The 26,232-nt window shown below is 30.1% G+C and overlaps 1 protein-coding gene across 1 annotated transcript; it reads left to right on the top strand.

The window, feature by feature from the left end:
- Positions 1-4,540: 4,540 nt before the first annotated feature.
- Positions 4,541-25,963, top strand: LOC132930069 (polypeptide N-acetylgalactosaminyltransferase 13-like). The gene is made up of 11 exons (XM_060995731.1): positions 4,541-4,559; positions 4,651-4,919; positions 18,923-19,032; positions 19,349-19,529; positions 19,614-19,783; positions 21,516-21,683; positions 21,755-22,083; positions 22,757-22,937; positions 23,001-23,143; positions 24,129-24,431; positions 25,196-25,963. The coding sequence occupies exons 2-11, from the start codon at positions 4,762-4,764 to the stop codon at positions 25,325-25,327; spliced, it is 1,875 nt and encodes a 624-aa protein (XP_060851714.1). The 5' UTR covers positions 4,541-4,559; positions 4,651-4,761; the 3' UTR covers positions 25,328-25,963.
- Positions 25,964-26,232: the final 269 nt, after the last annotated feature.

The raw sequence follows: 26,232 nt of genomic DNA, 5'->3' as shown, positions 1-26,232 counted from the left end.
TTACCATTCGATCTGCACATGAAATTAAAACTATGAATGAATCCGGCTCTATGATTAGGGTATACATTTAGAGCAAATTTTTAAATTATTATAGACTTATTAGTTATTACTTAGTATGGTATAAGTACTCGTAATATATGATAACATATAATAGTTTGATATTACAGTTTATTATATTTACAGGAGTGTAATTAAGAGCGAGATGATCGGGATTGATCCTCCCTAAAGCCTTATTTTACTAATATTTTGTAATATTTATAATTTACGAGTAATAGTAATCTAACTATAATACATATTATAAATAATTATATTCTCAATAGATTTTAACTATTTTAAGATTTTTTTGTTTTTTTTTTTGGAGTGATATAAAGCTTACAGTTTTCTACTTAAAACAAAATTCTGCTTTGCTTTCTGGGTTAAATTAATTAAGCTGCATGTTAATATGTCATATATATAATATGTAATGTATAATTTAATCTAATAATAACAAAAAATAAAATAAAATATTTTCCAAACACCTTCCACTTCTCGATTCCCAAGTACAGGTACATACAATTTGTTCAGATTAGAATATAGGCAATATAGCTGATGACAATTTTAGAAAATATGATATCAATATTATACAATATTAATATTTTACAGGTGTCAAACCTCCTCCGAAATGCTTTCAAAAAATATTTATTTTTCAACATATAGCTACGTAAAAAACAATTTTGAATTTGTTTTATTAATTACACATATATTGTGTAAAATCTGACTAATGACATTCATGTTCCACATAACACATATATTTACAATGTTTATGCTTAGTTTATATACTTATCCTTGCTGTATCCGTCGGTGTTGTATTAACAATTGTATACAATGTATACAATGTTTCAGCTATTTCTTGAAACATTCTATAGTATACGTATTTTGTATTAAATTAATTAATAATAATATAAATAATAACCATTCAGCCATTACTTGGTAATTTGGTATAGTATTACTTTTCATACAAATCTCGAAATAGTTGATAATGTATATATAATATAAAATAATGGTACTCATTTTTATTTTTATTATATAGCATGCTAATTTGAATTATAAGTTTAAATTTTTACATTACTATGAAATGTAATTACATATCAATCATGTATATATCATCTTATTACGAGTACTAATACCATATTAAGTTAATATAAATAATATAATAAGTCTGTAATAATTCAAATTTTCGCTCCAAATGTATAATAGATTAATTATAGAGCCGGATTAATCATGGGTTTTTTTTTTCATGTGTAGAATGGTAGTGCTACACGAAGACTGGTGTCTGGTATTGTAGCAATAGTTCCTACTATTGAACGTGTATTGACTAGGTAATAGCTGATATCTGCTATGATAATAATAATAAATAATAATATTAATGGTTCGCGTTGAATAAAATTTCGTTCGATACCGCCGTCGGCGTTTGCGTATAGTCGTGAACTCGCGAATCCGTCGTCATTTATAACTCGCCGTGCATGAGCCCCTGGTATGCGGTGGACTCGTTATGTGGAAATTTCGACGGACGGCTCGGTATTCCGTTCGACGTGGTGACGGACGTTCGCACGCCAAACGGCCCGCCGCATACGTCCCTGGTCCCCAGAACGCGGCTTGTCCCGTGAATATTGTAATATTCAATCACTTCCGGTCGATAAATATTGTAATTGGTGTCAATAACAATTGTTATTTAGTCGTCGGAACCGTAACAATTGCCGCGGTTATGTAAAATTAATATGCAATTATCGACATCACAGGAAATAGACGCACCGCGACCGGCGTTCGAAGTAACCCGCCGCAGCCCGCGCAATTTTCTCAGTCGACGGACGCCCGAGATCTGAGACCGTCCGTCTCATGGGACACTGGTCGTTTCGTCGGTCGTTTGAGCGGAGCGCGTGCCAAACGCCAGTTGGACACGATCAGTGGTACCGAGTACCGGCCAAACTTCGAAAGACGTCGTCGTCTCTGCCCGGCGCCCGCACGTCGAGTCACCTTCTTTTGTCGTGTATAACCACTGTGGTATACTAAAAGTTTACCGCGGATACCAACCAATCACAGCAAAAGATTTTTATGTGCACACGCCACACACAACCACGCGCAAACGCGTACGTAATGGTTGTCCGCCTTTACACGCGCCACACGCGTAACAACACCACCACAAATCTGCGTTCCGGTTTTTTAATGGTTATTACTTATAACTTACAGTTTTTCTACTTTATCGATTTACGCGTTATCGGAATTCGTCGAAGAGAATATGAACCAGCGAAGAGTTGTTTTTTTTCATATTTTTTTTTATTTTACGATGATCTTTATAAGCGAGTGCATGAATAATTTAAAATTCATATAACTCGTTTAAAAATAAGTTTAATATGACAAAAAACTCTTCGCTTGTGCACAGTTAATATCAATATTATTCTTCTCTCAGGTCTTAGAATTCTAATAATTCTATAATGTTACGTAAATAGTAAATTTGTTCCATTGTTCCAATATTCAAACGCGAGCGTGTGGATACGACGTTCTTTTAAGGGGTTCAATATAGGCAATTTAAAAAGTGATCGCGTGTGTGTCAATGTGTGCGATTTTGCTTCCACATATTGTATGTCCAATCTGATAATAATTGCTTCTTTTTTATTATTATATTTTCGACATTGTACGTAAAATTTATATTGTTATGAATTATCTTAAAAATATTAAAAACACCCTTAAATGAATTTATTATAAAATATGTTTTTAAAACAGTAAAATGTTAAAATGTGCTAAAATATTCTCTAAAAGAATTTATATTCTTAATCACATTTTCACGAAATGTTACACCTTGTGTTAATCAGTAAAAACATGAAAATATTGTAAATTCAGACAAATCCGAGCCCTAGATATTAGTGTTTTATGATTTGGCGTTAGCAGCTCGAACTTTTAAAATGTATTTATATTCTATAATGTTATATTCCTAGGCTTTTAGTAGTCTTTTTAAAACACATTTTATAAATAATGATAATTTAATAATATCGTATATTTATATAATTATTAAATAAAAATATTGTATAACAATAATACAGCGATAATTTGTTATTATTATAGTTATAATTTTATTATTTTTATGCAATTTAATATAAATATTATACTTAAAATGTATGTAATTGATAGAGATTTAAAATTATCTTAAAATCGTAGTAAATATAAGATATTAGTGTAAGAATTGACACTTAAAATGATATTTTTCTTAGGTGTACTTGTTTAAATGTAATTCAACCGTATTAATACTATTTAATAGTAGTATCTACTATAATACCCTACTATTATGTATTCAGTGTAACCTACACTTACCTACAGACTACAACGATGTTGTTGATCTGTATATCTATACAATAGGTATTCAATTTAATCGACTATGAATAACTATTATATTATGCAGGTATTAAAATAATTATTTGTGTTGATATGTTTAAAATGTCGATATGTTAGGCGCCTCTTTCTCTTTTTAATGTATCTTAGTGTTTGTTAACACAAATCATATCAAATCACATTAACACTTCATATCTGAGCTTAAAAACAATATTATATACGTAATACGATTAAGCAACTTTATGGAATCAACTAACAAACATTACTATTTTAAATGCTGAAATATTGCTTAAATATTTTCAAATGGATTAAGTGATTAACGAATATGCATTTTTACAAATTATAAATGTATACGGTTTACAGTATTTTATTAAGTCGCAAAATATTTATAGTAGTCAATAATTTTCTTGAAATTTCATTAAAACTGCCCTCACTAAACTTTTTAATAAACTCTGGTGAAATAATCAGTAGCGTACCTATATTCTTTTTAACTATGTAGAGCCAGAATTGTTTTTTCTGTAACTTGAGAAACCAAAAACAAAATCGAAAACTATACAAAAAAGTCTCAATTCTCAAGCGATGCTAATAGCTACGACATTACAACATAATGTATAATGAAAATTCGATAACCTGGTCCGTCGCGTATGCATATATAGGTACGCAATAAACACTATATGTTGTGTATAATGGTAATGATGTGGGACGGACCACGACAGTAGCAACAGGTGTTTTAGTTATCTGTGTATTATAATTTTTAATAATACTATGTATCGGTGTATATTATTGTTATCGTCACTTTATTCAGTCAGTGGACATTACGCGAGTTCGGCGATTGATACAGACACGTTGCAATCATATTGAAATGTGACGACGAGACGTTTCGAAAAGATTCCTGGGCTGGTGGACGCGCACCTGTGCAGATGGCGCTCTGGCGTATCGACGGAGGATGCCCGGAGACACCGTCCGCGACTACGTCAAGGCTACCATATATACCAGTTACCACTTCCATCACCAACATCGCCGCCACCACAGCAACCGGTAACAAAAATATAGTAATAATAAAAATATAACATGTATCGAGATGTTATAACATGTGCGACGGTGACGGTTGTTAAGGTTTCTACTCTTACTCATTCACCTCACGACCGCCGACGGTCGCAGTCGTACGTACTGCGCGGCACATCGTTCGATATTCTGTAATAATATTGCACTTAGATTATTTGATGGATCCGAATTTTTTCTTCTTAGACCTTCGTCGATAATAATATTATTATAATATTATTATAGCCACTGCAATGATTTAGCTGAACGTTAACGCCACCGTCCACAGTCGTCCGGTGGTTCGCGTGGGATGCGCCCCGAGTCAGCTTCATCGTATTTGTCTTCGTCTTCGTCATTATGGTGGTCGTGGGCTGCCGCAGAAGGATTCGTCGTGGACTACCGTGGGCGATCGCTATCCTAGTCACGTCATGTCTGTTGCTGTGGTCGAAAAACGATGATTCCGTGGAGTCGGTTATCGACCAGGCCGCCCTCGAAGACGACTGGGTGTCTCTAAGGTACGTTCTATTGTAATAGGTATATTTTTTTAATACATAAATTGTATATATACAAGTAGTAGTAGTTGTCAGTGAATGCACCTGTATTCTTTAGTGATATATCTATGCATAGTTTGGATTTTATAGTTGGTTAAGATTTTACTTTATTATGAATTAAATAGTTATTGATGAATTAGTAAGATTGGCCGTATACGGTCCCGGTTGGGTATCCGCTTAGTCACTTAAATAAATACCTAATTTGAAAATGAGACATTGCTGCGTAGTATTATATTATGTAAGATAAAATATAATAATGTCAATCTTTTGTGGTGGTAGTATTTGTACGAATTAATCATGTAAAAAACAATGATTTCTTCGTATCACATTATCAAAATTACAAAATGTTGTTACGGTTTTTTTTTATAATAATAAATAGTTATCTATCGTAAGAAATAAAAATACTGATTATACCAACTTTTTGAGACAATATTTTTTACTTACACCTAAACTAAATCTATGATTTATTTAAAAAACTAAAAATACTTTAATAGATAATATATAAACTGGTCAAAATATTAAATTATGATTAAGTAAACACCTAGGTATAGGTTGTATTTTTACGTTTCTGCAGTTATTCTGACAATATTGTCGTGCATGTTGTTTATGGGAAATTTTTACTAAATGATTACCCATGTAGTTAGCTATAATCAATAATGGTAGCCATGGACACAAATAATTGGTTATAAACCTTTATCAATAAAATTGTAACTAATGGTTACCACCCATAACAATATTCCTTTAACGTTTTTTGATGTCAAAGCTTTGTCAAAATAATATTTTATGTTAGGTATACAAGGCAGCTAGTAGACATATTAAGTAATCATACCCATCGATAAAATGAAAAATAATTAGTTTATTATTAAGCAATTGTTGTTTTTTTCTTCAAAATGTTTTGTGACAAAAAAATCGAAAAAAACCATTACTTCATGTAATTTGGTGCTTGTTTCTTATTATTTTTGATTTACAACATTTGTGTATCTGATAATTTTTTTTAAAAAAACGGATGAATTATGTTCTTATATTTTAACGGGTTTGAAGTAGACGCGTTTGTTTTGTGTACAAAAAACGTACGAAATTGATGCAGGTGTACATTCAACAATTTTAATACCTTTCTCAATAATGGTTTAGGTATATAATTAGTGATTGCGCTTAGCACAGTTAATTTTCTGTGTATAGGTCTCATCAGAATTTTCTGTAAAATCTCATCGAATATTCTTAAGTGTATAATATTTATTATAAATTGTGTAAATAATCTGTGGTAAATCACATGTGTTTGACAGAAAAAAAAATTTGATTGAAAAAAATATAATTACAAGATAATTTGTTTTGTGTATTTTGTGAATTTTAAGATCATACTAAGTGGGATCGGAATAACTATTGAATAGATATTTTATAATATTATCTGACAACAGATATTTGCGTTAATTTTTTCGGTATATAAAGTATACCCATCAATTATCATAGTGTTGTTGTTTAAAAAGAAAGTATTATTAGTATTCAAGTTTTAACAATATGTGCTCGAAGAGATTATTGTATACAATTAAAAATTTTCAAGTTTAACCCATGGTCATGACCAAAATAATTGTGTGTATCACAATATTGACTATATTATTATACTCTATACACGTTGTGTGTGTGCGAGCACGCGGCAAAATTCAGTCAAGCCTTCACGTTGAATGATTTCATCCGGTCGTTGTCCCGATGGGAAAAGAGGAGATCGATGCCGCTGGAATAATAATAATAATAATAATATTGTGTAGCAAAAAAAAGACAATGCAACTCAAGTTTTAATAGTAGTCACTAGGATAGGGGAAAAATGTATTTCAGTTATCCGGTTCACGGTTCAAATAAAATTAAATGCAAAAATCATTTAATTTTTATGTTTTTATTTATTTTTATGAATGCTCTTACAAGTTTAAATAACATATAACGTAATATAGCATACAACTAATATAATAATATTAAAAAAGCAATAAAAATAGATTACAGTTCTTAAATACACAGTATTGCAATGCAATTAAATATAGCATTATAGATATAATGATATTTGTGAATATAAGATTTGATATTGAAAATAGTGACTATTATAGAAAGTGTATTGTAAATTTATTTAAAAGGACGACGAGTAAAGTGATTAGACGGTTTTATTAGGTTTTGAATTCGTTCAAAATAACTGTACTTATTTTATACACTTATTGATAGTTTTAGATTTTGATAATTAAAATAAAATGTATAAATTAAAAATTAAATTTCCCAAAACGACTTTAAGTTTTCGTAGTGTTTTTAAAACAAAAACCCAAAGATATTTAAAGATATACGTATAGTGAAAAAAGTTTAAAAAATAAACTGATTGTACACTCACCTACTAATTGGTTCTTGTTTATAACAGAGTAACTGTTTGATTAGATAAAATACATTGTTTGGTTTTAATTGTAATTAAATGTAACAGTTTTGATGTCACGTTTTGCGAGAACCCTGAACAATAGAAATTCAAAAACAATGCGAATACTAAAAAATAAAACATTTAATTATAAAAAAAATTAAGCGAATTATTAACAGTTAAATTTTTTTTATTTAATGTTTCCGTTTTATGTTTTTACTTCCGACAATGATTCATGTTCCAGTCAAGTTGTAGATTTTTGTACATGAACAAAGTTATTGTCATATTATATTTCTGTCAGACTGTAATATATTTTTGCGGTGTACGTGTCAAAGTGCAGGATTTCGGATTAACATAATTTTATGTTATTATTGTCACACATAATAGTATACGTATGAAAAACTGATGAAGATTGGTATTAGTACTCGGTGGCTATATTATTTTTTGAATTTCGGTAATTTAAACGGTCTGGGTTTTGTGTTTCTGTCGAGTTGTGCGGAGTATTTGTCTCGCACGTAAATCTTTAGTAATAAAATTTTGTATATATATATGTCTATTCAGAAACCATAAAAATAAAAATATAAAATAAATTATTCACTGAAACCTCAATAATGGGTGTGGTGGTAATATAACCGCGTGGAATCTGCAGTTTATTATATATATATAGTCCTACACTATAGATGTATATTCGATCCGACGTCATAGTTCGTTATATTATTATTATTATTATTAATAATATTGTGGGAGTTGTAAAAACGTCGTTCCGCGATCCGATGTAATTTTGCGCGTGAACGCAGTCATTGCAGCTTATTGGATTTTGGACGTGCGCGTATGTACGACGCGCTACACTGCAGCATCGCACAGGTACATTATACGCGAGGATGCGGTGCCAAGATAAATAATTTCTAATAATAAAAATATTATGGCCAGAGTAAATCGAAAAAAATCTGCAGCTCCCGCCGAATATCACGTTGTCACACGTCTATTATTATTGCAAGTCGAATAGGTAGATGATGTACGTGTACGTTCGTACACCTACTCCGCGCGGGAAACCGTCGACAAGTGCGCAGTCGTTATAATCGGTGCGTCCAAATTGCATGCGTCGAAAAAAAGAAAACGAAAAATAGTGCGTGTAAGGCATATAGACCGCGAAAACGATTATATGCAGCGTGCTCGCGGGGTATAGGCAATAAATAACAATACGAGTAATGCCGATCCGGGTTTCAATTACCAATCGTAGCGCATCGCCCGCAGGTCGTTCGCATCCTCCTCCTCCTCCTCCTGCTATTCTTCCTAGCTCCTCCGACGACGACAGTCCTTGAAAAATCGGTTAAATTTTATTCGCTTCCCGTTCGGTCTATTATAATGTCTGTATATAGGTATATATAGAAAAACTCCCGGAACACGAACATAGCTTCTGAGATGGAGAGGGCGCGGGTACAAATATTTCAATTTTAACAGTCATAATAATAATATACGGTATTTTATATGTTATATGTTATAATTTATTATATATTATAATGCACGTACGTGATCTCATCATGGGGTTTTTTTGCCACCGTTTAATTTTTTGTTGTTTGCGTGCGAGCGCGTGCCGCTCGCGGACATTTAAATCTACCAATTCGACGTGCAAGCCGAATCGATAGGAATTTTGTTTTTTATACTTCAAAAATCTAAATATTAAATATTACAAAGGTATGGCAAGTAAACGCAAAATGTTTGTCGCTTTTTTTAGTAGTCACGTATATAATGTAGGACGTTTACTCGCCGAGATTCTCGGATCGGACTTGGTGATGATTATTATACTACTATTGTTTCGGTAACATCGGAAGCGATTCGATATTATATTTTTATATCTTCTTGTGAAACGAATGAACGAATGTACATGTTGGCATGTCGAATATTCAGTGCTAGAATCGATAAAATAAAAGTAGGAAGACACCGTTTACTCAAGAAAAAGGATTGCCCCTATCACTTTGTATAATATTATTATAATCGTACGTATAAAATATATATTAGAGGTCAGTGTGGTGCTATATGAACGATAACAAAGGCGTTGGATTGTAATTCTTATGCAATATACATGTGTGTATAAACAAATAGGATAATAAGATTTTTTTATTCTTTACGGTGTTGAACAGCCGGAAACAACATACTCAACAAAGTATTGGCACTGTAAAATTATGTGTAGTTATTATGTATACAGGATGATTCTTTTAACGGTAAAAATTCATTATCGTTATCTTGAAAAGTATTAATGTTTTTGAAAATATTATATAAACATACATTTTTAATCCGTATTCCTATGCGAAATATTTGTCCGAGAATTATGTTGTATAAAAATCAATATTTTCGAACGATTAGTACTATTTAAAGTTAAATGAGTAGGGCAGAGGTGCCCTGTATCTCTATAAATACTTCGAAAACATAGGATTACTACTCTGCTTATCTAAACTTTAAATTATTATTTATAACTAATTTGAGTAATTTTAAATTGAATTTTATACTTCATTAGTATTATTTTCGCTGTATAAACATATTAAAAAAAAGATAATACTTTTTGAGATAATAGGTGTTTACTGTTAAAATAATCACCTAGTCCTAGTTCATAGCTGTGACGGTTATTGTTCACTTCTGCATGCGAGATCGGTAAATATATAAATACACTAACTATACGTTATACATATTGGCTATGTCTTACGTCATCCAAAAAATGATAGAGACCATATAGAGCGTAGGTACGTTTACGTATATATTATTTATATTATGTTTACAATCAGTTGTTCCCTTTCACTGGAAGTGCCCACTCTATACGTTTTATGGTGTATATTACGCACTTGCGCCCGACTATTTATCTCGCTTATACATACAATATATGTGTTTAAACAAAATTAAATCACGAGTCGAGGATACAGCATCGGTTCATTTGTCGTCTGTATAATATTATTATTATGTAATTTATTATAGGCTTATTATAGGATTTGCTTAAATATATTTCTTTTGGTGGTTATTGAAAGTGACGAAAGAAAATAATTTTACATGTACCTGTAGTTTGGAGAATTAAAGGACAACTTTAATTAATTTTATTTTAATAACTAAACATTAAAATACTCATAGGTATTTTTAATATATTATTATTTTCTACATGCGATTTTTCAGGATTAAAGATTTTTTCCAAGATATTATTGAAACCCTAAACCATAATTATATAAAAAAATGTAATAGGTTTAGTTTTTCCAAAAACTTTAGCAACGTCATAACATATAAAAAATTTCAAAAATCATGGTTTGAAATATTTTTGATGACATTTGATGCAATCAAAAATTATTTCTCGTCATAACTGAGTTTTTGTTGTATGGTCATTCGTCACTACGATGATCCATTATATCATGACTGGAAATGTGATTATCCTCACGAGCGTAATCACTTTGTTTTGGACAATGGCCTGCCGAGGTTATTCATACAAAATTATACAATTATCTATATGAACGGTGCAGTTTTCTTACAACTTACTTTTGTAGAACTGTGCGTTCGATTTTTTTTAGAATTTCATTATTATATTTGATTTAATGACTGAACAGTTCGCTCGAATTCTCTGAACATTCTTTTCACTCTCAATATATAATATATATATATATATATATAAAATATAATAATCATTCAGTGAACTCGGTACTCATACATAGATGATATTATTTTAAAGTGTAGTATTCATTAGCTGTAAATATAGTAAAGTTCTGTAAATTATGTATATAATGTATATGACATACTACCTATATGTATTAAGTGGGAATTAGTAAAACGGTTTTGAAGTATGATAATTTGAAAAATTTGAGTTAATTTTTTTTAATAAATCACTACAAATTTTAAAAATTAATCAATAAATATTGTTGCCAATTTTAACTATACCTAATGATACTACACCAATACGGTATAATATTGAAAAAAAAATGCCATGTGTTCATCATAATATATTAAAGGTTTACTTAAAACATAAATATTTAGAGTTAGATTCTACCACGTCTTAATTTGTTAAGTCATTATAGCAGTAGTTGGTGTATCAATCCTTTTATCATGTATAATAATATATAATGACCACTATAATATAATCTATCTACAATGTCATTAAATAATTAAATGCACTTTCAGAAATTTCTAGAGGTATGAAATTTTTTTTAATTTCTTTTTAATATATAATTTTCGTATTCAGAATATTTTAAAGGTTAATAATAATAAGTTATCAACTGTAGTATAGTCAAACATACATAAAACAAATATTTTTATGAAATCTTATTTTTTCTTGTATAATGTACAAAATACATACACCAAATAAACAATGGACACTTAAACATACCTACGCGTATTATGTTTCTGATTAAAAATAATTCAATTAGATAACTATGTGTTTTTAAAACTTGGTAGAATGGTTTTTTATTTTATATGGACAATCGAAGGTATTTCGTCGGATTTAAATATGTTGATCAATGCTTTAGATTTTATAATTTGTTTTCTTTACTATATTTTATGAGATGATTCATAAATGTACAACTGAATTACCGAAGTAATTTCAATGGCTGTTAAAATTATCCTAACAGATATTTTTGATTCTCAGTAAAATGCTTTAAGTTCACATTTTTGTTTATTTGATCTTTCTGTCGTGACTCGTGATACATATTGTTTGGTTTGTTAAGCTCCGTTTCACTATATTCTAGGTCATCTATACTGTGTTATCATTGAACTTGAACAGGATTTCAATGACCAAATGCAAATCATATGTTCTCACCGATCATATGCGTATTTTATAACGGTAGACAACAGGATATAATGTGCGCGGGAGACGTCGTCCGACCAGACCTCGCGTGGTTCAATGTTTAGACCGCAATAACCAATTTGGATGGGCATTGACATTGTAGTATCGACTCAGTATAGTATAATCTTTAAAGTATATATATTCATCGTATTTCTGCTATTCCGTAATAGTTCCATGTACATTTTATAAACACATATGTACGTTCATACAATACCAATATACGAGTAATTGAGACTTCTTATAATTTTGTAGAAAAAAATATTCAAAAACATATTATGTAGCAATGAAATCGATATCTTCTAAAATTTACAGGTTCACATGACTTATGTCGATTATTTTAATAGTATACTTTCTATTTAATCACGAGTGAGTTAAATAAACACAATTAGTAACTCCTTTGGTTTATCTTTTTTTTTTATTTGAAACTTAATATTTAATGTCATTGTATTTTTCAAATTTCAATAATTTTCATTTATTCATGAAGTAGCCAATCCCATAATAATAATAATAAATATTATTAATAATAACTGTTAATGTCATGTACATAATAAGAAGAATTTAAAATTTAAATTCTAATTTACTTTTGTATACTTCTACTGCCTACGTGTACGTCATGGAGATAGACTTTAAGTATGGTCATGGTTGGTTTAGGTTAGCCTAAAAGATAGCTAATTGTGATTCATAGACTTGTTTTAAAATTCACATAATTCAATCTGATAAATGGAAAAATCTCATTACACAATATTTTTACATTATAGTTATAATATGTGGTGGTTACTGGACAAAAACCAATTCTTATTTATTAGTAAAGTAAAATGTATACATTTTTCGTCTTCATATAGTTATTTAGATTAAATCTAGAAACGTGTAAGTGTTTTGAAATAAATTATAATATGCATTAAATAATAACAATTTCTGAGTCAAAACACGTAACTTACTGTTTTATTTTAAAGTACGTTCGATAAATAAATTGTAATATGAAAAGTAAAAAATTATAAGTTTGATCTTTGTACGAACACATCGTTAAAATAAAATAATCGATAATAGTATAAGTTCATGAACACCAATATTATGAAAAACATTAAAACTATTTCCGGTCAATGGACACGGTGTTTGGTATAGATTATTATTATTTTATTCATAGTATTTTACACGAAAACGCTTCATATTCTTATTAAAATAAAAACGCTATACATAATACATATTTTATTAATCCGAATAATATAGCGAATAATGTATGGTTGCTGTATATAGTTTGTACCTATATCTAACTATATTTTCTGCGGAGAGTATCTGATTATTATACAAGACAAATGATTATTATGCAACTGATATATGGCAACTATAACTTTTAAATTGTACGTAGTACTTAACCAGTGCAACCGACAATTAATTAACACGGAAAATCGTGACTAAATAATATATACCTATAGGGTTCTGGCAGTCGGAAGACTCGTGACTACAGTAAACCATAGTTGTGCACGGTAATTAAGTGTCAGAAAGCCCTAGGAGAGAAATCATAACACGTATAATATATTATCATTTTTGGATTCATGATTATTTTTTCCTAGTTGCTTTTATTTTTAGCTACAGTAACATTTTTGTTTTGACATTTAACGTCATATCATATCACTGCCGGCGAAGAATCGTATCGTGTGGTTTAGTCGAAGTAGGACATTTTAATCGAAAATTCAAATATAACACTCTTGTAGAAAATCACACTGTGCCGAATATGATGGTGTGTAGATTAACATGACTTATGGAGATCGAAGAAGACGTGTAGGATGTTGGACGGGTATCATTTCTTAAACATATTGCATTCGTAACCGTGGCGAAGTGGTGTTAAATAATTAGTGCCGTTAATCGTTATACCTTCTCTTATTTTGTCAAGTGTTTTACACTCTTACTGTGACAATGGGTTTAATTTTGGATGTAAAACTCGCCATGATTATATAAATATATATATTATAACAGCCTCTACAAATTGGCGTACGCCTATAATGAATTATTATGTTTCATATTCACCTTAACCTTGTGGCTAGTTGATAAATTGCGTACCAATATTATTTCATTGCGAACTAACAAATTACATTATATTGTGTTTATTTAAGTGTAATTATGGTGTTGTTCGCATCTGTAATATGCATTTTAAGTTTTGGTTGTACAACGAAATTTTCTGTAAAACCTTGTTGGTCACTTAAATTTGACAGATGCAATCTTAGCTTTAGTTAACAGAGGAGGGGGGAAGAAAAGATTAAAAATATTATGTTTGATACAATATGCATTAATCTGCTATGCAAGTTTTACAAAATTGTTCGAACAATTTAATAAAATTAACTTTCATGGCATTTCGTAAAATTAATAACTAGTGGTAATAAAATAACTGTACAGGAAAATACTGAACAAATTGAAAGCAAAGGACTGTTGCCGACCACAAGCAGGAGATGCAATCAGTAATGGAAGGGGGTGGCTGGTGTTGCGGCCAACCCTTGGTTTGGATTGATTAGTATCGTGATTTATTAACTCGGTTAATATTTTAAATATTTTAATCGTGTGTTGAAAATTTGCCAACTTAGCTTAAGTGTGCGTGGCCGTGGCGTATACCCCTTATTGTATGAGAAACCTGCAAAATGTCGTATTTCACTTAGACGTACGATACATAATAGTACATATATCCGTAGGCCGCGAGTGAATGATAAATCTTTTGATGATATTATATTATCGTATTATATATGATTACCGCATATACTTTTAATTTATATCATCATTTAATATAGTACTATATAAGTTGAATAGGTATTGGTTCACCAATCCGTTTCAGTACACGTGCTCGTATTAAACTGTCGTTTGTCGGCGTGATGTATACCGAATATATTAGAACGTCTGAAGGATGACTGCAGGATTATAATCGTAGTATACACGAACTATTACAATAATACTCGTATTGTGTCTTATTCGTGTCTAAGTACAATTTAGCACGCGTTGTGCAGAGCGCGTGTATCCGAATCGTAGATTTTGTGTCTCGAGAGTGGAACATGTATTATTATTATTATAATATTTTTTATTGTTATTATCCTATGATATTATATCGTCAGGGAAGCAATACGTGCGACGATGTTTTCAGCCGTCGTACACTTTATACTTTTATAATAATATTATTATTACGTACGTTCTACTCGCACTGCACATTCATTTGCAGACGTAGTACAGCGTAATGTATAATGGCTCGTAAAGAGGTTGTTGGCGCAGATAATAATATACGTAGACAAACCGAAACGGATGCGTCGTATTCAATAATATTATCGATGCTGTACATGCGTATATGTGCATGTAGGTATATACAGAATTACTATTTCATATGGGGTTTTTTCATTTTTCTTTTTGGTTTTGTATGACAAACGAGTTCTGCGGCGGTGACTTCGTGTTTGAAACCCATATGCGTTCGTGTGAAATATCCAAGAAAACCGTGCACTGTGTAACCTAACCGTATACCTGTTACGCGCCGTATGACCTCGCGGTTACCTAGCTGTCGTCGTCGTTGATCTAGCCGATGGCCTGCCGTAACGCATATATATATATATATATATAGGTACCGCTATAAATGTACGGATGAAAAACAAAGGGGATAATATACATTGATCGACCGCGGTAGTAGTTATCATTATTGTTGGTAGGTATATATAATACTGTAACACAATATAATCGATCGGAGACAAAAGAAGATCGATGGCGGGGGCGGCGGCGGTGGTATAGGAACCAACGTCACGACAGTAGTTGTACGAGACACGATACCGCAACGTTCATTGTTCGATGAGTATATAGGCACACCACTGCGCCGCTATACATATCATTATAATAATATATTGCTTTTGCACCGGTGCAGTGATTCCGGTCTTCCCGAAACGGGGTTTTCGTGTGGAAAGATATCCCGCAATATTTTGTTTTGGGTTTCTTTCGGCAGTCGCGTAAATACAATGTACAGGAAAAACGGAAATAGGCACCACCGCGAAACAGCGTATATCGTTATTATATTCACTTTGTTCGCGGTTGGAAACGGAAATAGTAGATGAAAAATTATTGGCGATAACAAAGTATTAAATAAAATTGTGTCGTTTAGGTGTATTATTATAATATGGCCAGTGGAGCACAGCTCATGTAGGTATAGTATACTTATTATGACTGGACGTCATGTCGTCATCGTCGCGACTATTGTAACCGATTCGACCCGAATTTGCACAAGTTATTGCATATTATTATTATGATGCTACTTTATTATTTTTTATCCTCATTTCCTAATGACGCGTAGTACGTTATTCACGGCCTTGCGGTCATCGCATTGCTGCAGACCGTTTAATGTAGGTTATAACTACTATATTAACTGTAGCCTGAATATGTGGGCTGATCTGATTACATGGCTACATTATAATTTTCAATACATTTTATGTGTTAAAATAAATGTTTTATATACCTTGTTAGTTGTTGTTTTTATAGATAATGACACTAACTTTTTACGAAAAAATTTTTTTTTTTTTTATTGTTTAATAGTCAGTAGTTTTTTTATTTTTTAGTTAAAATAATCTATATTTTAAATTCCATAACACTTCTAAAAAATAAAAATGCTTATTTATCAACGTTTATTTTTTTTTATTAGTAAAGTTTAAAATTTACACGAGCAGATTAAAATAGCAATGGTCCTTAAAAGTTATGTTCTGATACTTTGTTTATATGATCTTTAAACGTACCTATATTAAGTAAATTAACCGAGATTTTCAATATTATGTAATTATTGTAGGTGATTTTTATGTTTTTGGGTCGTGGTTTATTTTATAATAAAATAAATATCTAATACATCAATATTTTTAAACTGTATTCTGCTTTCGATTAGAAAACTTAGTATGGATGATCATTAAAAAAATATGAGAAAATTCATAAAATCGTTAAGAATTACGAGTAGAGTTTCACCATAAAAACCCAGTGCTATAAATACTTCAAAGTTCAAATTAAATAAAAATAAATTTATATTTTAGAAAAAAATATAAAAATTGACTTAGAAAATGAGTATAGTATTTTTTAAACGGAACACTCTGTACAGACTTGCCACCCGAGTGACTTGGGTATAATATCGTAACACGTCATAGTATACAAGTGATACAGGTATATAACTGCAGTCGTCGCCAACCATAACGACGAAAGCGAAGAAGACGTCGTATAATGTAATTACTCTTTATATAATTTTATATAATAAATAATATATATGTGTAATATTATGTTTGGACGTGGGACCTAAAAAATTATGACCAAAACAATCGCGTACCACATGAGCGGTCAACGATGCCTCGTTGTTTGTTGTGTCGGTGCAGTGCAGTGTATAGAACAAATGCGAGTAGTTATGTATTTATGTGTTAGCACTGTGTACAGTTTGAAAGTTATTCGAGCAAAACGGTGTAGAAGTCGTGTATCTATAGGTACACACGTACTGGTCGTCTTGGAGTGTTTTTGAGATAAATACATTTAATGGCAATTTTAAAAATGATTTCTACTTTTTTCATCGTGTTTTTCCAACCCATTGTTGTTGATTGTAATTTGTACGGGTTTGCCGTCAGTAAAACGATCGAACCACGATTGATAATTTAAAAGATACAAAAGCGAATTGTGTATGTTTTATTACAGAAAACACGTTTATTCTATTCGTTTTATACTTTTTAATAATTTATGTGATCTCCGATTGGTCTGGTAGACGAAAACTAACTTAAAATTATTAATGTTTTTAAATGTAGTTAAAATTATTTTTGAAAGAAAATTTTATATGGCCTACAGGTATCTATGGGCTACAATTTATCTATAAATTGAGTTTTTACCATCACAATTTGAATAAATAATAGTGATTTTATTAAATGACTTAAACATGCACAGAAAATTACATGAAAATATAAATAATTATTGTTCCTAAAATCTCAAAATATGCAACATAAAATGTTGATATTTGATTAATTAGATTTTATGAACATGCGGAGACGCACTTGTGTCTGATTCAACATCAGAAAATAAATAAAAATTATTAAGTTATTAAATCAGGTGTATGATATCAATTAATGTTTTATTTTATTAAGTTTCTGTAATGATCTAGGTATAGACTATAATTATTGAATTTTTAATGAATAACAACGAAGAAGGTATTTGAAATAATTGTATAAAATATATACAAATTACTTAAATATTTTTTTATAAAAAACTTATAATTATTTAATTTATTGTTCATAGAACTTTATTTGATATTTATTTAGGTTGCATAATGTATCTTAATATATACATTTTAACAATCTAACTAATTTATGAAAATTAAAATATATTATATAGTAAATACCATTGTCATTTCATATATTATTATCCCTAATAAATGTTGAGCTGTAATATTTTGTTGAGTAATATTGCTAAAAAAACTTAAGTTAATATCTTTAAACTTAAGTACCTAACCAAATATAGTACAATTTAAGATACTAAAAAAATACTTGTCTTACTAAATAAAAAGACTTTTGTATTGCGTTTAACATCATAGTTTAGCCCTATTCTTGTATAATTATTTTTTTTTGCTTCTATTTAAGTAGGTACTTGTATTTCTCAAATAATAATGTGAATGGTAATTTTTATACTCTACTCGTAACGTGAAATACAAAATATATTGAATATTATTAGACAATATTTATCTGAATAACGAATTATTGAAATTCGTACCAATTATAAAACATTAATACATTTTTGTGATGTATGTTACAGATTAAAAAGAGACCAACAAGAATTTATTGATCACAAAGGATTGCATGTAGTCGTTGGCCATTATTTGGGAGACGTTAACAACGCGGGGGCAAGTGCGAATCTCACCGATGGTAAATAAATAATAACTATAATAATAGGTATATTATTTCCTTTACACTTTTATAACGAATAATGTTAAAATACGAGTAGAATATACACAACTATATTAACTAGCCATATCCTATTTAAGTTCGTAATGGTTCTGTAATTTTACTGTGAAATGAACCGTTGGCCGTGACATTTTTTTCCTTATATGATTTTAATCCTTAAAAATAAAAAGGCTAATGTGTTGTGAATATTTTTGGAAAATGTGTTTTTTAATATTATCGTGTGGTTTTTTCATTTTATTATTTTCTCTTATACGTGATCAATTTATTCTTTCCATAGAGTTACTCAATCGAAACATGTTCGACCCAAAACCGAAGGAAGGACGCGATGGGAATCCGGTCATTATACCGCCTCATATGTCCTTACAGATGCAAAAACTATACAGAATTAACAGGTTCAACCTGATGGCCAGTGACCGAATACCGTTGAACAGGTCGTTGCCGGACGTCAGAAAAAAATCGTAATTATCTTCTTCAGCATTCGTGGTCATCCAACGTAAAATTTAATAGCCGATAGGTACTGATAAATGTATAATAATTTACAGATGTAGGCTGAAAAAAATTGATATCGATAAGCTTCCATCTAGTACCGTAATAATTGTTTTCCACAACGAGGCTTGGTCGACGTTAATGAGAACGGTCCAGAGCGTTATTGATCGATCACCAAAATATTTGCTGAACGAGATCATTCTAGTCGACGACGCCAGTACTCGAAGTATGTATTACTACACCTTTACGATATACCTACCTATATAATTCAACACATCGGACATTTTTGAAGGGCAATCTATTGAAAATAATATTATATGGCATGGGCACTAATACTTTGATTTCAGTATTTAAGTTGTTATGTTAAAGTTTATTTATTTATTACAAACACGCTTACGTCTAAGGTTTATTAGTAACTTAAATGAGTAGACGAGCAGTACCTATCTATAATTTATTATGATTTAGTACTAAATACACAATCGGGTAGATTGGATTTTTTCCATGGGCATATTCTTCAAATATTCATTTAAACATATAATAACAATATACGTCGTATTAAAGTCACGTAGTAGTATATCAAATGTATACTCACTTTGCTGAAAATAATTAGATATTACCATAAATGCTTTGGTTTCATAAGAAATAATTGAAAATAGACGATCTATGTATTGATTTCGATCGAAATTGGGTACCTATATTATTATTTTGTTTATGTAATATATATATTATAAGTGGATATCGTATTGTATATTATGTATATATATAAGTGATATGCATTTGTATTTTATGACTGTCATTAAGCAAAAAGCTCGAACCATTAGTGAATGATTGTCAAAATTATAAAATAAAAACCTTCCGACTCGTAATCGAAATGATTATAATAGCACTCGAGTCTCGACAAGGAATTCACGATATGGCCTGCAGTACTGCTTAGGTTTAATACGATTCGTATTATGTAAATCGGCTATTGAGTATAGGTACATTAACCTCAGGGAAGAAAGATGTAACACTATGACAATTGATTAAATTGGCTTTCGCCAAGTATAATATAAACCAATTCAATGTGCCATCCAACGGAACAAACATAATTGTCGTGGCAGATTTATTAAAAAAATTCTCTCATTTAAAACTATTCTTTGATAAGTATAAGTGTGGAATTAAACGATGTACCTACTTGGCGCCCTAGGGCGTAATTCTATCACTATACATATTTTACTACAATAATAATATTGCAACCACTATACTATTAACGTATATTTTTAACATCGTCTGTAGAATTATGTTAAAATTATATAGGTACATTGTCTTGTTTATCTTTTAAACCAAATAATCGTGTTTCGTATATTTTCTTTTTTGATTATAGTTTTATACTGTGTACGTCCTATGTGGTGTATATTTATTATTTTAAACTCTATGTTTATTTGGGCAACGGTTCACTCCGAAATGGTAGAATGGATCGAATTTATGTCTTTAACTTATGCTATTTTTATGTGTATTTACGTTTTACCAGAGGCATGTCCAGAATCAAAATGTTTGTTGGGCTCGGTTATAAATATAATAGTTAAAAAAAAAAGTTGGACCTATTAAATATTGATTTACATTTTTCTTGATAGACATATTAATATATTGATAATAATAAGTAATAAGTAATAACTATCTACAATAGTGTAAAATGTAAATGATAGGATTTTTGACACATTTTGTTTTATGTTATGTAATTAGTAAATTATTATTTATTATATTTATGAAAATGGGTGGAAAGAACCAAGTCGTTCTGAAAAGTCGTATAATAGACAGTAAGCGAACAAGGTTTATATCGATGGTTTTTCAATCGGATACGTTACTGAAACTATAAAGGGATAAGATTTTTTAACAATTAGGTACAGTCGTTAAAGTATTTTAATTATTGGTGTATAATAATAATATATACTATTTTTAAAATTGTTATTTTGTTCTAGAATTTTTGGAAAAAGAATTGGACGATTACGTTTCTAAATTGCCCGTCTTAACACGGATAATACGTTCGCCGAAAAGGGTCGGTCTGATAAAAGCGCGTCTGATGGGAGCCCGGCAAGCGAAGGGAAAAATATTGGTGTTCTTGGATGCGCACTGCGAGTGCACTTTGGGTAAACCATTTATCATACAATTAATGTTTTTTTGCCATAGTTTGTATATGCACTTCTTAATTTTTTTTCAGGATGGCTAGAAGCCCTCGTGAGTAGAGTAGCCGAGGACCGAAAACGCGTAGTATGCCCTGTGATTGACATCATAAGTGACGAAACGTTTGCCTACGTTAGAAGTTTCGAACTGCACTGGGGAGCTTTCAATTGGGACTTGCACTTCCGATGGTACACGCGGACTACACCCGACATTATGAAGGGGCAGCGGGATATCACTCAGGCGTTCAGAACCCCAGCGATGGCTGGGGGGTTGTTTGCCATGGACAAGTCATACTTTTTCGAGTTAGGCGGCTATGACGAAAAGATGGAGATTTGGGGCGGAGAAAATTTAGAGCTCTCATTCAGGGTAGGTATGACGGGTTTTCTATAAGACCGTATCTATAAATTATAGATAGACTATAATATTATTATATTATAATATTATTATATTATAGACTATAATTGTTACCCCCCCTCAAGGCTCATTAAATCTTAGTATTATAAATATTTATTAGAGATTCTTAAACAATTTTTAGATATTTTATTAAATTTTTTGTATAAACAATAAATAAATAAATTAAAACTATTAAACACTTATAAAAAACATTTGTTGAGTTTTCTTATGATTATTATGTTTTTTTGATAAATGTAATATGATAATTAAATATTTTGTTTGCACTAGTCATAGAGCCTTGTCTTATAGTATTTTTTAAAATTATAAATTAATTTTGTAATATTTTGTAGTATTGACCTGCTTTTTATGATTTTAATTTTAATTTTTTTATTATGCTTCACATTCTTGCATATACCATTTGATTGATTATGTAGTATTTTGTAAAATATTAAATTATAATGTTTGCATACTTCATTTTAATTCCGGATTTTTCGAATTGACTGATCTAATTTTATAAATATTTTCCTATAAAACCCGCGATTTATTCTTCTTAATACAGAACTTTCTAAAGGGTATTGGATATTGGTTGATAAAACGTATAATAATATTAAAATCGTTATAAAATTGTATCGTCATTGGTGAGCAGGTTTGGCAATGCGGCGGCAGCATCGAAATAGCACCGTGTTCTCATGTCGGGCACGTATTTCGGAAGTCATCTCCCTATACATTCCCCGGAGGCGTGTCTCATGTGCTGTACACAAATTTGGCTCGCGTTGCGTTGGTTTGGATGGACGAATGGCAGGAGTTTTACTTCAAATTCAACCCTGGTAAGTTGGCAAAATGTAGTGTAATCGGCGGTTCTAACCACGGTTTGTTTTTTGTGTTTATAGAGGCGGAAAAGTATCGCGATGAACAGCAAATAAGGACAAGGTTAGAGCTTAGAGACCGTTTGAAGTGCAAAGGGTTCAAATGGTACCTAGACAACGTGTGGCCCGAACACTTTATGCCAACTGATAAAAGGTTTTTTGGCAAGGTAATATTTTTGGTTTTTTTGCATTTGAATTTTTTAAATTCTCTTCGCTGCAAGGTCAGGTTTAACTTACATAATGTGTATCTGTAACACTATTGGTGCCATCACTGTTAAGTATTGTTTTTTTATTGTACGGTAAATAAAGTTCAAAATAAATAAGAATTATTTAATAACTCGTTTAATTTCCAATTTAATTAATATAATAATAATTAAAAGTCAATAATTAAAGATTTTTCTTTTTTAAATTATATATTATAATTTATAATTATTCTGTTCATAGTATTTTTAATTTTAAGCATATAGTTTTTATTTTTTTTATGATAATTACTAGTTTGTTAAATTTATAATTTTTGATCAAAAAGTAATAATTAGGTATAAACAATTTCATGTCTTCAATTAACATTTTAAATAGTGTATATCTACTCATCTATTGTTTATAATATATAAAGAATTGAATTAATTTCTTACATTCACTTTCTGTTATGAACTCGTTTTAATTCAACCAAAACATATTTTATGTGGAAATGTTATAATTGCAACTTTAATTCAGACTATTCTCATACCCAAAAACTAAAATAGATTTCATAATTTCTTTTATTCTTTTTTTTAAGTTTATTGTTTATCATAGCGTACTTATTTAGGTCTGTTTAGTAACTACACATGCATGATGCATGTGTTTTTTAAATTTTACTTTTATTTATTAATTGTTGTTTTTTATCGTATTTTAAATTTACGCCCATAAAGATAAATAGAAACTAATGTATTTAAATACTATTAGAAATCGTGGTACTAGGATTTAAATTTAGTGAAGGGATAAAGGTGCATTTATAATGTTTAAGTTTTTAAACAACGAGTATAAAAAAAATAGCTACGAACTATGGCTATTATTCCCAGTACTTAAAATATATCTTAAACCAGCGTGTGATATATGGTACCGATTGATAAAATGTAACAAATATAGGTATGATACATGATGTTTTCGTTTTAGATCAAACACATGTTGTCAAGTCGTTGTTTGGAAAAACCGTCTGGACGTGGTTCGCTGAACCAGCCCATGGGTCCGGTTGGAATAAGGGGATGCGACGTTCAGGGTCGTGCGTCCCTGTCACTCATGTTCGTTATGGCTCCAGTCGAAGGACTGGACTCCAACGTGTGGTCGGGGTCTCTGATGACCGACGAGTCTGTGTGTTTAGACACGCCCGAGCTGGAGGTACTCAATGAAATTGCACTGAAAGTCCGGATCGTCGCTTGTACAGGTCAAAAAAGACAGCGTTGGAAATATGATGCCGAGGTGAGCTTATTCCCAGGGTAGACAGATCATTTTTCACTAACATAGAAAAATTATTTAGAGCAATTTAATAAATCAAATAACTGTATAATCTTTAGTAATAGCCTAGATGTGTTTTCAGAAGAGGGAAGGTCTTACAATTTTGAATTAAATAATTTTATTGTCTTTATAGGTACATATGTAAAAAATAATAATAATGGTTTGAACATCAATAATAACTAGGACGTCAAGACGTAAAAAATACATTTATAAATTGAATTCCCAAAAATTAGTAGGTACCTATGTTTCTCCTTCCAATAGTAATTGTCAAATAAATATTATTTATAAAATGTATATATTTATATATATTATAAATGTTTCTATATCGTTAAAGTTACAAAACTATTTGGTAGTATTTGTAAATAAAATTAAAAGTAATTTTTTCTTTGTTGTTTAACTCTATTGATAAAAATTTTTAAAAGATTTTTTTATACAAACTTATTTCGTGTTGAATTATTATTACCGTTGTCGGTAGTCTTTCATTTTTATTTAAGCTTACAAAATAATATAACTAACTTATGAAAAATGAATAGTTATTGTGATTTGTGAATATAAAAAATACTGGATTCAATGTTACCATAGAATTGGGATGGGACTGAATTGTACAATATTCAGCTGCAGTTAGCAGTTATATATTATAGGATTTCACAGTCTTGCATAAATACACTCCTAGATCAGGTGTCCAAATCCTCGTTTTAGCTATTTATATTATTGTTGTACAATTTCAGACTATGAACTTGGTTCACATACACACCGACTTGTGTCTGGACTTGCCAACCGGCGAATCCAGTGTCGTGCTCAAAAGCTGTGTTGATCATGCTAGTCAGAAATGGATTTTTGAACAAGTTCCGTGGAGATAACTATAGGCACCAGTCTATTAAACTATCTCTTGTGTAAATTAGTAATCATATTATTCAACAGTCGTCAATTATTTATACGATGTCTTAAGTTCCTGTAAAATTGTTGGATTTTGTTTCTGAACAATTTTTTGATTATTTTTATATAATATTAATATTATTGTTGTTTTAATTTTTTTTTTTTTATTATTGTTTTTACTTTAGTTATGATTTTAAAATTAATTATATTTTAATATTAATTAAGTAAACAAATAAATATTAATTATATTATACACACCAATTGTTTGTATAATGGTCGTGATTAATACAATTTTATGTTTATCTATTACCGACACTATCGACTTGACTTATCGAGTGATAAGAACGTCCCCTCTTTTTTTATGTAAATGTGTTCAAAAATGTGGGTGATAATAATTATAAAGATGTACTCAGTTTTATAATTTCATTATTAATTAATCAATTAATGAAAATTTTATTATTGAATTTAAGTTTTTAGAAAATTTTTAAGTATGATTTTATATTAATACTTTATAAAAAATAATGTAATTTATTACTTGTAAATGTGTATAAAGTTTAACAATCAATAGTCAATTGTATCTGTCTGAATGTATTTTAAATATAATTTAATTTATTTTTAAAGACATTGTATTTAAAAAGATCAGAAAGTCTGTTGCAAACTGATATAGACAAATTGCTATATTAATTTGAATTTGGTGATTTATTGGTAGGTATATAGATCAAACTTAAATGACTATTAAATAATAATAATAATATCATGAACATTCACGTACAATATAGAAATAGAGAATTCTATTTTGACTATGTTTTCTACCAATATAGACATAACTTATGCCTAGTGTACCGACTAATGACTATCCTATTCCTAATATAATCGGTTAGGTTATAAA

This window comes from Rhopalosiphum padi, chromosome 4, assembly GCF_020882245.1.
Source record: "Rhopalosiphum padi isolate XX-2018 chromosome 4, ASM2088224v1, whole genome shotgun sequence".
NCBI classification, from domain to species: Eukaryota; Metazoa; Arthropoda; class Insecta; order Hemiptera; family Aphididae; genus Rhopalosiphum; species Rhopalosiphum padi.
This window is presented reverse-complemented; position numbering and strand designations above follow the sequence as displayed.

Bases quoted from the DNA above. Each gene is read 5' to 3' on its own strand.
- LOC132930069 (XM_060995731.1), top strand. From the start codon at position 4,762: ATGGTGGTCGTGGGCTGCCGCAGAAGGATTCGTCGTGGACTACCGTGG. The intron at 21,684-21,754 runs GTAAACCATTTA...ATTTTTTTTCAG, and splicing joins GCACTGCGAGTGCACTTTGG to GATGGCTAGAAGCCCTCGTG. The intron at 22,938-23,000 runs GTAAGTTGGCAA...TTGTGTTTATAG, and splicing joins TTACTTCAAATTCAACCCTG to AGGCGGAAAAGTATCGCGAT.